This window comes from Fistularia commersonii, chromosome 4 (genome assembly GCF_037954325.1).
Source record: "Fistularia commersonii isolate RoL2024-O1a breed Wild chromosome 4, RoL_Fcom_v1.0, whole genome shotgun sequence".
Taxonomy (NCBI): domain Eukaryota; kingdom Metazoa; phylum Chordata; class Actinopteri; order Syngnathiformes; family Fistulariidae; genus Fistularia; species Fistularia commersonii.
The window spans coordinates 286133-302852 of NC_141287.1; the positions used below are offsets into that span (position 1 = coordinate 286133).

The following is a 16720-nucleotide window of genomic DNA, read 5'->3' on the forward strand; positions in this document are numbered from 1 at the left end:
GATATGAAGGTAGTTGGTGTGAGAGAGGAAGATACAGAGAATAGGGTTAGATGGAGAAAGTTGACTCGCTGTGGCGACCCCTAACGGGAAAAGCCGAAAGAAGAAGAAGAAGAAGAAGAAGAAGAAGAAGAAGGTCATCAGATGTCAGCCAGAAGGGTAATTCCCGTCTGCTGTTAGCGTGAGCATGTCGAGAATCCAATTTTTAACGTCCCGTGCAAAGGTGTAAAAACCAGTCGTGGTTTTTTTGCCTTCTTCGGCAGCGCCGTGGTGCCGGTGGTCCAGGAGAGGTCCTCACGGATGTGCACCCCTAGGAATTTGGCGCCGTTGATGCGCCAGTGCTCGGTGTGGCCTCTCCGGAAGCGGACAACAATCTCCTCAGTTTTACTGACATTCAGCAGGAGGTTGTTGTCTCTGCACCAGGTGGTCAGACGGTCAATCTGCTTCCTGTAGTGGGTCTCGCCGTCCTCAGTGGCGTCCGCAAACTTCACCGTGTGATCGGTGCCGTCGGTGGGTTTGCAGTGGTGAATCAGCGGGCTGAAGAGCAGCCCTGAGGGCCTCTGCGCTGAGCGTGATGCTGCTCCAGATACTGGACTGCTTCTGGACTCTCACAGAGGAAGTCCGGCAGACAGTTGCAGAGGGAGGTGTTGAGTCCCGGCTGTTGTAGTTTGGTGATCAGCTGTTGTGGGAGTACGGCGTTGTTGTGTGTTGCGTAAAAGACGAGCGGAGATATTAGAGTAGCACTTAGTTATTTTGACAGACATGAGCCCACCTACAGAGAGTCTGCGCATGTGCAGATCGCAAGTAAACATATATGGTTAATTGTTGAAGTGGTGGGAATCAGGCTGGAGTAAGACGATTCGCGACGAGATGGATCAATTTAGAGATGCGTTTATTAAGCAAGGTTTCTTCAAAAATCCCTGATACAAAATCATCTAATACAGGAACCCGGACTCGTGCTGTTTTCCTTGCGCCTGAAGTAAACTGGTCTTATGCTTGGAACTCCCAGCAAAAAGCAGCCTTCTTTCCCTGCCCGGGTGTTACATGAATATTCATAAGAGGGTCTTCCAGGTGTGCGGTTGTTTTCCACCCGTCCGTCTTTCCCCTTTTGCCCCAGTTCCTTCTCCAACCTTCTCCTCTATCTCGCACATCCCGTCCGTCTCACACCGATGTCTGAAAAGAGAAGAAAACAACCTAATGTCTACCTCATAAGCAAAGCAAATATGTTGACCTCTTCATGAGCCAAGCAAATGTAGTGTCTATTTCATGAGCAAAAACAAGTATATTGATTTCTTTATTGTTCAATATTACTGTGTCCACAGTCAATATTCTACATCCCCTTTCCTTAGTTGGAACCTCTAACCCTGGACACATTTCAACATCTTAATAGTAACACAGAGGTAAACTTATTCCATACTTGTGTGACTGCAGCATGAAATATGACATATCCAAACAATAAAAAAAGTGTGTAAATAACTGTGATAACCATTCAACGAGTCATCATGTAACCTAGTCAGACATTAACAAAATACCCTCTTAGCAGTTTAGCTCTTTGTACTTGGGGTTTGGTTTACTGATGCCACCTGAGCGCGTTCTATAAACATCCACGTTTACAGACGGTTCAGAAGCAGAGGCTCGATCCGCCGGGCGCTCAGAGTCCGCATTCTGTTCTGCATGTTCGACCCGAGTCGGTTCAGGAACAGTTAAGGTGTGTTTTCTGTTTCTCCTGTATGTTTGTCCTTCCGACTGAATCAGGTATGATCTGGGCTCATTGCATGTTTCTTTCACAACTCCTGTGCGGTCGAATCCTTTCGGTGTTTGAAGCCTGACTTCCTGTCCTTCTGTCAGAGGATTCAGAGGTCGGCTCGTTTTGTCATAGTAGCTTTTTTGCGCCAGTCTTTTATTGAGAAGTCGAGCACGTACGTCCTCTAGCTCGCACGTGTCGGGTTCAAGCAGCTTTTTGGAGACAGGGAGAGTGTTGGAGAGTAATTCTACTTCATGCTAAGTTAAAGCCTGTAAAGAGGAGACTGAGGTTATCATAAGAAATAACACAGACGAGCGAATATTCTTTTGAGCTCTGCAGAGGGGAGACTCAGCGCTCTTTGGAGGCGAGATCCAGAGAATCCCACCCAGTTCCTCCTCGCTCGGCTTTTTATTGTGTGGAAGTGTTTATTTACAGAACAACATTCATTGGGTAGTATAGTTCATGCATATGTTAAGTTGTCCAGGATGATATACAGGGGTGGGCAGGTTTCTGTCCAGAAGTTAGATTTACGTTTACGGAGGGTAGGTTCTTATCTAAAGATGTTTACGACCATTGGAATCTAAAATCTTGGAGGCCCGATTCCTGTTTGAGGACAAAAGTCATTTTAAGGCCAAAAGTCATTTGTGCTCTAGCATGTCTGGCTAACTTCATGTGAGTAGTGGAAATAATATATACTGCTCAAAAGAATAAAGGGAACACTTGAACAACACAATGTAACTCCAAGTCAATCACACATCTGTGAAATCATAGTGTCCACTCAGGAAGCAACACAGATTCATTTTGACTTGTTATAAGAATAAGAATAAGAATAAGAATAAGAATAAGAATAAGAATAAGAATAAGAATAAGAATAAGAATAAGAATAAGAATAAGAATAAGAATAAGAATAAGAATAAGAATAAGAATAAGAATAAGAATAAGAATAAGAATAAGAATAAGAATAAGAATAAGAACAACTTTATTAATCCCGAAGGAAATTGCTGTGCCAGAGTTACAGAAAATATAACAGTAATAAATAATAAAAGAAAAGGCAGAATTAGAAATGAAAATAAACTATAAACTATAAAGTGTCTCAGTGAAACTATAAAGTGTCTTAGTAAACAGTGAGAAAACTATAAGTGTCTTAGTAGCAAGTGAGTTAAGGAGTGCACAATAGTGTGATAGAAGGGAAAATTGTAGTGTAGCTGTTATGAGATGAGATGAAATATTGCACAGTGTAGCTGTTATCAGATGAAATATTGCACAGTTTCTGAATATTGCACAGACATTAAGGACATTACATCAAAGTTGGATCAGCCTGGAGTTTGTTTTTACACTTTAATTTTTAGTGTGATTCCTAATCCAGGCCTCCATGGGTTGATACAATTGATTTCCATTGATCATTTTTGTGTGATTTTGTTGTCAGCACGTTCAACTGTGTAAAGAGCAAAGTATTTCATAAGAATATTTCATTCATTTAGATCTAAGATGTGTTTTTTAAGTGCTCCCTTTATTTTTTTGAGCGGTGTAGTTATAGAAATAGAGAGAAAACTCTAACAGAGAGAAGTGCACGTCTGTTGCGACATCAGTCTTTGTGCAGGAGACCCAAGCTTAGTGTCACGAGGAATGTTTCTTAAATTGAGTAGGTTGAGAAAGATGTCGGTTTTGTCTCCGTGAGGCTTTCAGCACTACGGACAGCTCTCTCCACCAACCCATTAGATTTGGATACTCAGGGCTGCCCGTTCGTTGTCGGTGATGAGAGTGTGCCAAATATGAAGTTAAGTGAATCATATTGTAAAGTCATTGAGAGGAGAGGAGAGTTAACTGCTATTATTTCAATTAATATTTTTCTACGATGAGACCCGTGTTGGGATCACCGCCTCACCAAAGATTTTGTTTTTTTCTTTGGTCAGTGGTTTGGACAGCACTTAGTGCACTTTGCCCAGAGGGAATCTTAAATCACAACCCTCTGCCTGCATTACAACAGGAGCTGGACAGATCTCTGTACTCAGCTGGACTATTGGAAGTCACATATGTTTACTTTATTTTTCTGTTCTGTGTTTTAAGAGTTCTTATTTCCTTGACATGTAGGTTAGGTCGGCACAAGTGATTTTTGTTACTACTAGGGCAAGGATAGTTACTTTATGCAAATGTGAATCTGGGGAGAGTAAAGTGAAAATAAGAAATACCGATTTATGTCAGAGGTAGGGGTTATCAGTTATAATGTCAAAGGATTAAATAATCCTTTAAAAAGTAAGAAAATGCTGACTCAGTTGAAGAACTTTAATTGCTCAATAGCGTTACTACAGGAAACTCACTTAAATGAGGTAGAACATAAGAAATTGAGGAGAGACTGGGTTGCACAGGTATTCTATGCTTTTTGTTCAAACAGCAGAAAGAGAGGAGTAGCAACTTTAATTAGTCATTCAATTAGTTTTGCAATTCAGAGAGAAGTGAAGGATAAAGCGGGGAGATATATACTTATTATGGGAACAGTAGAGCTAACTATCATGAATATCTATGCCCTATCTATCTATCGTTAAAGAAGTGGCAACTGTAATGGCAAGAGAAGCCAGAGGTACTATAATTTTAGGAGGAGATTTCAATTGTGTTTTAAATGTAAAATTGGATAAAACTCCTTCTGATTATGGGCCCATTAGCAGGAAATCCAGGGCAGCAAAACATATGTTGGAAAAATTAGGACTTGTGGATGTTTGGAGGGCTAAGAACCCAACCACGAGAGATTTCACCTTTCTGTCCATGGTACATGGGTCATACTCAAGAATTGATTTGATTTGCATTTCAAAACAAAGCTTATATAAAGTCAGAGAATGTGTTATTGAACCTGGTACCCTATCTGATCATGGTCCTGTATATATGAAATTAAATTTAGGCTTTGGTTGGCACTTCAAATACGGGAGGCTAAACATTTAATTGTTGAGAGATCCAAATATAAAGGAAAACATAAAAAAAACAATCGATGAATACTTCAAAATTAATGATAATGGATCAGTATCCCCCTCGACTCTTTGGGAGGGGGCAAAGGTGGTGCTGAGAGGGAAATGTATTGAAATTGCGGTTAGATTAAACAGACAGAGAATGGAAAAGGAAAAACAGCTGGAAAGTGACACAAAAAGACCAGTACGTGAACACGAAACGACAAGGGACAAAAATGTCTTGAAACAAATACAAGAAAGTAAAACCTCCTTGGATGAATTTCTCACTTGAAAAGCAGAGGGAGCACTTCGATACACAAGCCAAAGGTACTATGAAAAGGGAAATCGGGCGAGCCGGCTACTTGCCTTTCAACTGAGGAAACAACAATCAAGCCGTATTGTCCCTGAGATAAAACACCCCTCCTCTCTGACCGAGGTCTCCCACCCAGAGGAGATAGCTGAGGCATTCCAGACTTACTATAAAAATCTTTATGATACATCAGGAGAAACACAAGACAAAAGGAAATTAGAAGATATTTTCAAAAATCTTAATTTAATAAAACTCTCTGCATCTGAGGCGGACGAATTAATAGCTCCTATCCGAGAAAACGAGATACAAGACGTTATTAAATCATTAAAAAACAACAAATCCCCTGGCACAGACGGTCTACCAGGTGAATTTTATAAGGCCTTTGGAGAGGAGCTCGTGCCAAAACTTTGCCAGATCTTTAATTATGCCTTACAGGAAAATGACCCACCTCAGAGCTGGTCTGAGGCAGTAATAACGGTTATACACAAAGAAGGGAAAGATCCATTAGATTGTGGTGCCTATAGGCCGATCAGTTTGTTGGGGAATGACGTAAGATTATTAGTGCCATATTGGCAAATAGAATGCAGAAGTACTTAGGTAAATTGATTAATCCAGACCAGTTTCATACCCGGTCGACAAGGAGCAAATAATATTAGAAGAGCATTAAATGTACAACCAGTGGCAAGACATTCAGTTCACCCGTCAATGCTTCTCAGTCTAGATGCTGAGAAGGCGTTCGACAGGGTGAAATTTACTATGGAACAAATGGGATTTAAATTAACATTTATAAAATGGATTGAAGCACTGAATGAAGACCCAATATCAAGGGTCAGAGTGAATGGGTACTGCTCCCAATTTTTTCACCTTAAAAAAGGAGTTAGGCAGGGGAACCCAATCTCGCCTATTTTGTTTGCATTGTGTATCGAACCGCTTGCTGAATTGATAAGGACAAACGATCAGATCGAGGGAATAGTAGATGAAGGAGGGGAGATGCACAAAATTTCGTTGTTCGCGGAAGACGTTCTTTTGTTTATAAGAAATCCTCAGTCATCTATACCGGCCCTTATGCAATGCCTGAGGGACTATGGGGAGGTGTCAGGGTACAAGGTGAATGTGGGGAAATCAGAAGCAATGATGATAACGGGATGTTGGCCGACATGCTTGGATGTAGAGGTGAAATTCAAGTGGTCAAAAGGGGGCTTTAGATACCTGGGAATCATTCTCACACACGACACAAGTCAGCTATATAAGGCAAATTATGGTAAACTCATTTCTCAGATCAAAAATGACATGGAAAGATGGGAGGTGCTTCCTTTGTCCTTAGTTGGGAGGATAGAAAGTATCAGGATGAATGTCCTACCTAGAATGCTGTTTCTGTTCAATGCTCTGCCTATCACTGTTCCTGTATCTACCTTTACATCACTGGATAAGCTCATTTCCAAATATATATGGCAGAACAAGAGGCCCAGAGTGAGATTGAAAATACTCTGTGCACCCAGAGATAAGGGCGGATTGGCCTTGCCACACTTCCGAAGTTACTACCTGGCAGCACAACTTGGAAAATTGGTCTCATGGATAAAACTAGATATGGACACAAGATGGGTGCATATAGAGCAAGGTTCAGTTAAAAATGTGTGGCTTTCAACTCTTCCCTTTCTAAATTCAAACCAAGACATTGACTTAAGATACAAAATGAAGATGTCAACCATACACTTAATGTTTGGGAAAAGACAAGACGGTTCCTGAATCTACCTCTATCTCTATCGAGGGCAGCAAAAATAACAGCAGCAGGTAATTTTCTGCCAGCAAAGATGGACGGTGGTTTCATTAGATGGGCAGGGAAAGGTTTAATCACAATAAATCAGTTATTTGAAGGAAGAACTCTGAGGGCTTTTTCACAACTTCAGGCAAAATACGACATTGACTCTAAGGATTTATTTAGATATTTTCAAATTCGACACTATTTGATGACACACAAAGAATGGAACAATATTAAAGAAGCTTCAACCAATTTTGAACAATATTGGATTGAGATAGTTGAGAACAAAATGAACATTAAAAATACAATATCAGATATATATGACAGGATACATATGGACACTTTAGTGGACACACTGGATGTGAAAGCTAAGTGGGAACTGGAATCTAATGCCGTGATTGCTGATGGAGAATGGGAGAGTTCTTGGTTGCCCTGGCAAAAATGTTTAAGCAGCCCAACATGGAGGGAGTTCAGCTGGAAGTTAAGAATAAGGTATTTTAAAACTCCCTTGATAATAGCTTCTTATGATAATAACTGTTCTCCCCTGTGTTGGAGGGGCTGTGGCATAACGGGGGACTTTTCCCACATTTTTTGGGACTGCCCTAAACTGATGAAATTCTGGGAAGAGGTAAATAAACAAGTGAGGTTTTAAAATTAAACAGACCAATTGATCCACAGCAATTTATTATGGGTACAGCATCAACAAGCGATTTAAGGAAAAACCAGGCGTTTTTGCTTAGAGTTCTTCTATTAATTGCGCATAAAATGATCCCAGTAAACTGGCTCAAACCCCACCCACCTACTGGACCAGTGGCGTCAGAGGCTTAAGGATGGAAACTGCATGGACTTCAGACAGACCTATATCTTGACAAATGGGCATCCATCAAAAAATATTTGGAGAGTTGAAGATATTATCTGTATTTGACTGAGCTAGATGTTTTTTTTTTTGTTTTTGTTTTTTTTTTCGCTTGCTAGTGAGGAAATAAGTGACCTATAAAGAATATTGTATAATGTGTATCTTGTCATGAGGTTTTGTAAGAATGTTTGTGACTCTGTCAAGGAACCTGTTCTAATAAATGTTCAAAAAAAAAAAAAAAAAGGAGGATCTACTAAATATTGATGTCATTTTTCTGTTGGGGTGCCCAAATGTATGCACCTGCCTACTTTTGTTTAAATAATTATTGCTCACTTTCTGTAAACTTCATTTCACTTCTCAAATATCAAACTGCTATATATATAGCAGTTTGTCTGCTATATGATATATTAAACTGAAATTGCTGAGACGAACAACCAATGACTTATAAAGGAAAATCTTGAAAATGATCAGGAGTGCCCAAACTTTTTCATCCCACTGTATGCTAGTGTGCGTCAGAGCCTCCATCAGCGATCAGCTCTGAACCCCTTCTTGTTCACAAGGGTGATGGACAGGCTGACAGATGAGGCTCGACAGGAATCCTCATGGACCATGATGTTGTTTGCAGATGACATTGTGATCTGTAGTGAGAGCAGGAAACAGGTAGAGGAACATCTAGAGAGGCTTCAAATGACCATGTGAAAATGATCTACCTCCACTAAAAATGCTGAATATATATTTATTCCTATATCTACTGAGTATACTTAACACAATAAATGTTTGTGGATCTTGCATAACTGCATGAACCCATTCGGCATACGACAACTGAGTACTTTTATGGTAAATACCTCATTATGACGACTCAGTTGGAGTCAGCAGCAGAGTTGAAGTTAGCTGTGAGAAAAATGACCGCTTTCCCGACAGCTGGGATTTAAGTTCCTTCAACTTTCTCCTTCTCAGCTCACTATTCGGAGGGAAGTCGGGCCGTAGTTTTTATGAACGGTCTGAAAACGCCGCTCCATATTTCCCTTTTTCGCCATAGCGATGGCAGACCAGCAGATGAGGCGAACGCACTTTGAAAATGACATATTAAAAAAAAGTCCACCTCCCATTCCGTATGGAAGTGATACATTTTACATACATTGTTTTCACTCTTTTTATATTGTTATTTAGTTCTGGTTGTGTATTTTTATCCCTTACTATTCCTGTATGTTGTCCATTATTATCCCTGATGTTGTTGTTTGTCTTGCTATCTTCTGTCTCTCTTTTTATATTTATTCTATATATATTTTTTATTTTTTTGACATAATAAGTGTTACACTGCTGTGAGAAATTACTTTCTCCTCTGTAGATGGATGAAGTTGATGTTATGTTATTCTATGTAGCAGATAATGTGCAGCAGGTGAGAGCGTTTAGTAAATGCTAATTGGTGGCGGCCTCCTATTGGTCCCTGCCAGGGCGCCGGCCTTATTTTACTGGCCGTGACGTTATTTCCGGGCGACGCCAGTTGAGTCTTGTGTGGTCTCGTTTGACCGGGGAAGCACATGTTAGTCTGGTCTTTCGGTTCTGACTCATTTGTTTGCAGTGTGCTCGTGGTCTGCCATCTCTGGTGAGTTAGTGTTCTCCTTGTTTGTTTTGTGTCCAGTGGAAGTGTGCTGCAGACTTCAGTGCTTAGATGAGTTTCATATTTATCTCCTCCCCCAGGGCTCTTTGCACCTGTGCTGATGGAAGACTCTTTTGACTGGACTGAAGATTCTCTTGGATGGTGTTTTTTACTTCACAGGAAGAGAAATGGAGTTCCCTTGAAGGAGGACTTTGGGTAATGTTCTGGAGGTGAGAAATCAGACATTGAAGATGTGATGCTCAATGTTAGTGGTTCTGCCTCATGGGTGTGAGTTAGATGGAGTGCAGACTGTTCCTGGAGAGGAGTGGACATTGGTGCAGACTTCAATGGACATGTTTGGTATCCAGTGGAGGGAAAGATGGTAGACTTTAAAAAAAGGATGGAAATGGCTTTACTGAATACATTTTCTAAGGTTACTTTTGAGCGGAGGTAGACTATGGGTGGTGAGAGTGGAGCCAGTGGTGGGTACTGAAAGGGCAGGAGTTTGAAAAGGCTCTGAGGTCATGGAGAGCTGACAGGTGACTGGACAGCTACAGCTCATGTGATTTGGAGACGGGAGGCGAGCACTTCTTGAATAAGAAAGATCCAATATGTCTGTTTCTGCAGAGGTTGAACACCAACAGTGTGTTCACTGACCTCTGAAGCCATCAGGCTCAGGCCTTGTAAGTACTCTGAGGGGAGAGCGGCCCCGTGTCCTCCTGTGGGATATTTGCTCTTAGTCCAGGCCGGATTCCAACCTGCTCGATGGCCAGGGCAGAATTTGTAGACCCGTAACTCCGACTCGTCGTATTCAAGCAGTCGGTAATAGAAATTCTGTGTCTTAAATATGACTGGACACAAAGTGACTGCTTGTTTTTGAAGGGAAGAGAAGCCTTTAACGTTGTCAATGTTTGTTTTGCAGACATCACGAGTTTATTTTTTGTAACCGTCCACGGATGGACGTCACAAGTGCTTGGCAAAATAATGGTACGTGAAGTGCTATATTTTGTCTTCATGCAATTTAATTCATGACTTTACTGGCATCAGCACTGGCTTTACTGATGTCAGGTACTGGCCATGGTTCTTGTGTTAATTCTAAAGTTCTTTCAGACACCGTCCATAAATGCTGTGTTTGGGTTTGCAAGGACCCTGAGCCCCAGAAGTAGCCTGTCAACACAAAGGTGGTGTGTATGTACACTTTTGTGTAAAGTTAGCAGCTTTTTTTTTTTTTTATCATGTTGCTGTTTTTTGTAACTTTAAATGCTTGTAGTTTTCCTGTTTTGAAATAGTGTCCATGTACACCCTGAAATCAGTCACTGTTTGAAAAATCCTTGTTTTAGTTCCTTTTCTCCACGGTTTGACACAGTGACTTGTGTTCTTTTGGTCAAACCTAATCTTCAGTGTTTCTTCCAAACATTGCACTTGGACATAATCCTTCACCTTAAGATTTGGTCCGATTCCGAGACGGCGTTCTTTGCAATCTGCGAATGTGGCAGGCAAGGTCTTCAAAAATCTGACAGGTCTAAAGTGACATCAGACCGAGGAATCCCACGGTGCATCGCACAGTGCCACTACCTAGTACACCATCTGATCCAGGCCCCCGAGACACCACCGGCACACCATCAGAACATAGTTGGATCTTGTAGCCCAACAAGGAGTCTGAGTGGCAACCATTAGATGTTGATTAGCCCTGGAAGAAATGGCAAAAGGTAGTGTGGACCAGAGGTTGGAGACAAGAGTACGTTCATAACACGCTTTGCATCAGAAAGGTTTGGTGTCCAAGAACACGGAGCCACCAAGCCTGCGACAGCACCAATTCCAAACCAGCGTGAGGGGGGGATTTTTAACTCAGGCAAGAGCTGAGGACACTTGAGGAGCTGACACAGGAAAGTGAGTGACAAGAAGGAAGCCTTGGTAGACAGGAGGGTTGTGATGATGGAGAGGCTGCTCGCCTTCTTTCGGGGCGAATGGTGCAAGGAGGGGGCTCGCAAGTGCAGCACCTTCATCGCAAACTTTTCCTAGTGTAAAGTGCAAGACCTTCAAGATCCTTTCCAACCACCTCATGAGAAGAACATCTCCATTTATACCTCTGTGCAGAAGGGAGGAGTCCCAGGAGTGACTCGGCCGATCCATGAAGCCAGTGAGCCGGGGCAGTTGTCCAAACCCTCTTCAGACACTCAAGCTGCTCTTTCCATTGAGTTTCTCTTCTTATTGCAGAAAGAAGATAAAACCAGATTTTCAGGGAGCTAGAATTTGCAGATATAGACAAGTCAGTCAGTGTTCTGCTTGCAGATGCTGATCTTGGACTGCAGGGCAGCAAGACAGACTGACTTGATACTACCTGGGTGAAGAAGCACAGCCCCAATGTTTTTTTGGACCAAAATGTAAATAAGCTTTCGACCTTTACAGCCTGAAGGTCCAGGATTCAAGTCTGAGGTCTGGATAGATACGTGTGCCAACATTTCTAAAACGTCTGATTCTTTCAAATAAACCCAGAACACACATAATCACCAGCCTGGACAATTTGAGTGTTTGCTTGTCAACTCTTCTACAACCAAGATGTTCTAATCTCAGGGGATGGACTGGTGTTCTGTCCTGTTGATCTTTTCCTTCCGATGACTTCATAGCTGTATGTGCACATCTGGATATACAAGTCAATATCCACATTGTGGAGAAGGTTCCGTTCCCAGGCTGACAAAATATGGATGTTTTCATACGTGCACACCTTTGTGTGGAGAAATGACTTTTTTTTTTTTTTTTTTTTTTTTTTTTTTTTTCCCCCTCCTACGTGTTTTGAGTAAAGTCAGCAAAATGATTTTTGATGCTTGGAGCTAAAGTAAAATAAAGTATCTGTCGGCAAAAGCTAGGGAGGAGGGGCTCCGGGGGGGACTTCAGGGGTAGCAGGAGGAGGGCATGCAGAGATACACTGTAGAAGCTGCCCTGCTGGAGAAAATTCAAAACAAATGGCCGTGGGACTTAGGGTTTTCATCCACAGACATTTGGAGGGGGGGGATACTTTATTTGTTTTTGTGCTTCTTCACACAGGTAGTAACAGAGAAAATTTAAAATTAAAAGAATAAGAGAAAAAAAGTTAGTTTCCATCTAACTTCACCTTTTTTTTTTTTTTTTTTCAAAATCGCTAAAAGAAAATCACACATAGCGTTTAAATATGAAGAAGAGCCGTGCGGTGACGCGGCACCGGATTGCGCAATGATTCTGCTAACTGCGCCGCTATGCTATGCAGCTCAGACCGTATTGCTGTCTCTGTGGATCGTCTTCTTCTTTCGGCTTTTCCCTTCGGGTGTCGCCACAGCGAGTCAACTTTCTCCATCTAACCCTATTCTCTGTATCCTCCTCTCTCACACCAACTGCCTTCATATCCTCTCTCACTACGTCCATAAATCTCCTCTTTGGTCTTCCTCGAGACCTCTTGCCTGGCAGCTCCGATTCCATCATCCGTCTAACAATAGATTCTCTATCCCTCCTCTGTACATGACCCAACCATCTCAGTCTGGTTTCTCTGACCTACTCTCCAAAACATCTAACATGTGCTGTCCCTCTGATAGACTCATTCCTGATCCTGTCCATCCTGGACACTCCCAAAGAGAACCTCAACATCTTCATCTCTGCAACCTCTAGTTCTGCCTGCTGTCTTTTGGTCATTGTAACAGTTTCTAGTTCATACATCATCGCTGGTCTCGCCACTGTCTTGTACACCTTTCCTTTTATTCTGGCTGATGTTCTTCTGTCGCAGAGTACCTCTGACACTTTTCTCCACCCATTCCAACCTGCTTGGACCCGTCTCTTCACCTCTTTTCCACACTCTCCGTTGCTCTGGACTGTTGACCCTAAGTACCTGAAATCCTCCCGCTTCTTGATCTCCACTCCCTGTAGCCTCACCATTCCACCCGAGTTCCTTTCATTCACACATATATATTCTGTCCTGCTGAGACTAGATTTTCCTCTGCCTGTTCCCTGCTCTCACTACAGATACAGATACACTCACATAAAGTGAATATATAGTTCTATAGTTACCAAAATCACCATGTTACGACCATGTTGAGATCCACTCCATATAGACAGCTGAAAAACCTGTATCTCCTTTGCAGATCAAAATCCACGTCCTCCAAAAGCAAGTAGAACAGAAGAGTAGGGAGGTTCTCCCTCCAATGTCACATCCAGTCGGGAAAATATTCGGAATCCATACTCCTTCGCCATTGCTCTGGTATCTTCCCCTTTCTCCAGAAGACTCTCAGAATTTTCCACAGACGCATAAGCAGTTTGGGACAGTTTTTGTACACTTTGTACAAAGTGCCGCTTGGTCCTGGAGCAGAGCATGCTCTGGCTCTATGGACAACCTCCTTGATTTCCATTAGCCTCAGCTCCGACATGTCAAACTGCACCTCTGGTTCAGGGGGATCAATGAGGATGTCGCAGTCTCCCAGCTCCATTTCTCTTCTGGTGTCACCGAACATCTGTGAGAGGTCTCGATCGATGTCTTCCCTTGAAGAGGTAAGTTTGCCACTGCGTTTCTGGCCTAGTAGGTCTTTTGTGAACTTGAAGGGGTTCTCGATAAAGGCCTTTGGTTTACGAGCCCTCTCACGTCGCCGCCTCCGATTCGACTTTGCTCGGCGTAGGACCCTTATCCTCTTCCGGTGGATGGCCATCAATTGGGTTAAGCCAGATCGCTCCTCCTCTCCTGCCTCCTTATACTGGCGCTTCAGCGCTCTCATCTCCCTTCTGATGAGGTGGATCTGTTCTGCTCTGTGGTTCCTTGCATGGGATGTTCCTGAGCTTTTCTTCCATTCTACCGCTATGCTGACAATGATTGCTGTCATGGCATGCAGCTTCCGCTCTGCCTCTCCTTTTGACACAGTCTCCAGGATTTGGTCCACATCATCGTCAAACTGCTTCCACAGTGAAGTCATGGTAGCTGCTGGCCACTTGATCTGCCTCCGCTCTGAATCGATGCTGGAGGAGCGCAAGGGCAACGCTTGGAGGTTCCGAGCACTGTGGGGTGACTCTGGGCGAGGCCCCTGCTGCGTCTCAGCAGGTGGAACCCCTGTGCATTGCGTTACTCCTGCTGCCCCCAAGCACTTCTTCTTTGCTTGGTGGATCTTCAAGACGTGCATGTTTATGCAAACCTTTCCACAAATACACTGTGAGCTCGTAATCGTTTGTCCATTGCTTTGGGCTGTTACCAATGAATCCGTCCTGTTGGGGTGTTCATCCTCCCCCCTTCTCGGGCACCCCTGGGGGTATCTCTTCATTGAAATTCATCGTTGCTTGATTGGGTTTCCTCCTCACGGTGGACATAGATTGGGTTGCCAGCCCGCTCTGCCCTGGTCACCGTCTCTCCGAGCTGTCACTGTCTCTCCAGTAGTCACCATTGTATTCATGGTTGTCATCCAGTCTTTCCTGGCCGTCACTGATGCCTCAGAGTACTCACTGTGTAAATACATATACTAATGCACCTGGACACATCCTCAGTGATGTTCCAGGGATCATTAGGTGTTTCAACATCATACACCCTCATCCAGGTGACCCAGCCAGGGCTGATCAGACCCCGGCTTGTGTCCAGTTGGCAAGCTAGCTACCATGACTCCATGGCTCTCCTCTCTTGAGCCACAGCCATCTTGAGGCCCTCTCTGCCGCTTCGGTGGTATTGCGGATGGCTCTTCTCCGATGCTGCCCGACAATGCCCAGACAACCCAGAGCGCTGGCATGGGACCGTGCCACAAAGCCCCTGCAGCTCACTTCCACTGGAAGGCATTTTACCCTCCATTCTACTTGCTGGCACTCACTGACCAGTCCTGTGTACTTGGAGAGCTTCCACTCAAAAGCCTCTTCATAGGACATCAGTGGTGGATGACTTTCGATGGCCTTTCTGCTCCACCTGCTTTAAGGGACTTCTCATAAACATCTTCCAGCTATCTCTTCTTCTGATGACACACTGCTTGACCAGAGAATATTCTGAAGATCACTGTGTTTCTGATAGTTACAAACCCTTGCTGCTAGGTGTACTCTCTCTTTCTTATCCTCCTTCAGGCCTGGTTCTCCACCTCTTTCTGCTCAATAGCCTCCATCTTTTCTAAAGAGTATCAAAGAAAGACATTGAGCATCTTTATTGGACTTTTGTTGATGGGAGCTCTCTGATGTTGGATTGCTGACAAAAGGACATGTGTGGATGAATGTAATGAAATCATTTCATGAGCGAGTCTTGGTTTACAAAGAATGACAGATGTCACACAACTTGTGGTGAGCAGAGACCCGACACTGGTCCTCAGTGAAGTGTGTCAGTCTCTGCAGCAGCAGACACTTCACTTTCACTTCAGTCTGACTGAGGGGGTTTTTGTACGACGCTTTTTCACTGTGTGACCGTCCTCTGACTGTTGATGTTATGGTAACTCTGACAGTGATAAACTGCTGCATCTTCAGTCTGGACTCCTCTGATGGTCAGAGTGAAGTCAGAGTTTGATCCACTGCCTGAAAAACGATCTGGAATTCCTGATGCTCGACGAGTAGCAAGGTAAATGAGAAGTTTAGGAACTTGTCCTTCTTTCTGTTGGTACCAGGCTAATCTCGGATTATTGCTATTAGAATGAACATTCTGACTGGTCCTACAGGAGATGGAGACGGCGTCTCCTGGAGCAGAGCTCTTTGCTGCAGGCTGAGTCACCGTGAACTGACCTCTGGACTCTGAGGATACAGACAAACAAAGTGAAAGAGACTCCACGGCTTTGCGGGCTTCATCTCACACATAGTGATGTTGAGAGAGGAGAGGAGGTGGACTCTCTGGACTTTACCTGTGAAGCAGCAGCAGAGGAGAGTCCAGATGAGGACGGAGACCCGCGTCATGTTTGTGATGAGGAGGATTTGTGATGAAGGACGGCTGTCAGTCATCCAGGGTCCAAGTGTCAGGACTATAAAGAGTCCCAGAGCACTGGAGCATGGAGCTGCTGATGCAAAGTGTCTCTATGGAAATCAACGCCTGACTCCAGCCAGCACTTTCAGGGAGGTCTCATCCATGCAGATGGTTGCTTTTTTTGTGTGTCTTTTTGTTTCACGACAGCAACTCAGCCACCAAGTTGTAAAGTGACGGAGCACGGTCAGTGGATGCTGAGCATATAGTGCCAAGAGGTCACCGACTTTCTGCAGAGTCAGTCGCAAACTTCATTTTCCTACTTGACTGTGCACCAGTGCACAAAGCAAGCGCCATAAAAACGTTAATGACAGCGTCTGGTGTGGATGAACTTGACTGGCCATCACAGAGTCCTGACCTCAACCTGCTATAAGACCTTTTGGAAGAATTAGAGCAGAGGCTGAGATCCAGGCCTTCTGTTCCAACATCAGTGTGTGACATCACTAATGTGCTTCTGGAAGAATGGTCCAAAATTGCCATAAACACACTCCTGATCCTTGCGGACAGCCTTCCCAGAAGAGTTGAAGCTGTGGCAGTTGACTGAAGAGATATTGAGATTAGGTTAGCAGTATTGCGACCACAGGGACTACAAACAG

General features: G+C 43.4%; 1 protein-coding gene and 1 gene segment (V, D, J or C); both read right to left on the reverse strand.

The window, feature by feature from the left end:
* The window catches only part of LOC147234370 (Ig kappa chain V-III region MOPC 63-like), a 65326-nt gene extending 49266 nt beyond the window's left edge, over positions 1-16060 (reverse strand). The window contains 2 exon segments of the V gene segment in view: positions 15593-15901; positions 16009-16060. Of these exon segments, the coding sequence occupies positions 15593-15901; positions 16009-16060 (361 nt within the window).
* On the reverse strand, positions 138-14334 carry LOC147234371 (uncharacterized). The gene is made up of 3 exons (XM_086144684.1): positions 13418-14334; positions 249-534; positions 138-170 (listed from the first exon to the last, which is right to left on the reverse strand). The coding sequence occupies exons 1-3, from the start codon at positions 14332-14334 to the stop codon at positions 138-140; spliced, it is 1236 nt and encodes a 411-aa protein (XP_086000810.1).
* Positions 16061-16720: the final 660 nt, after the last annotated feature.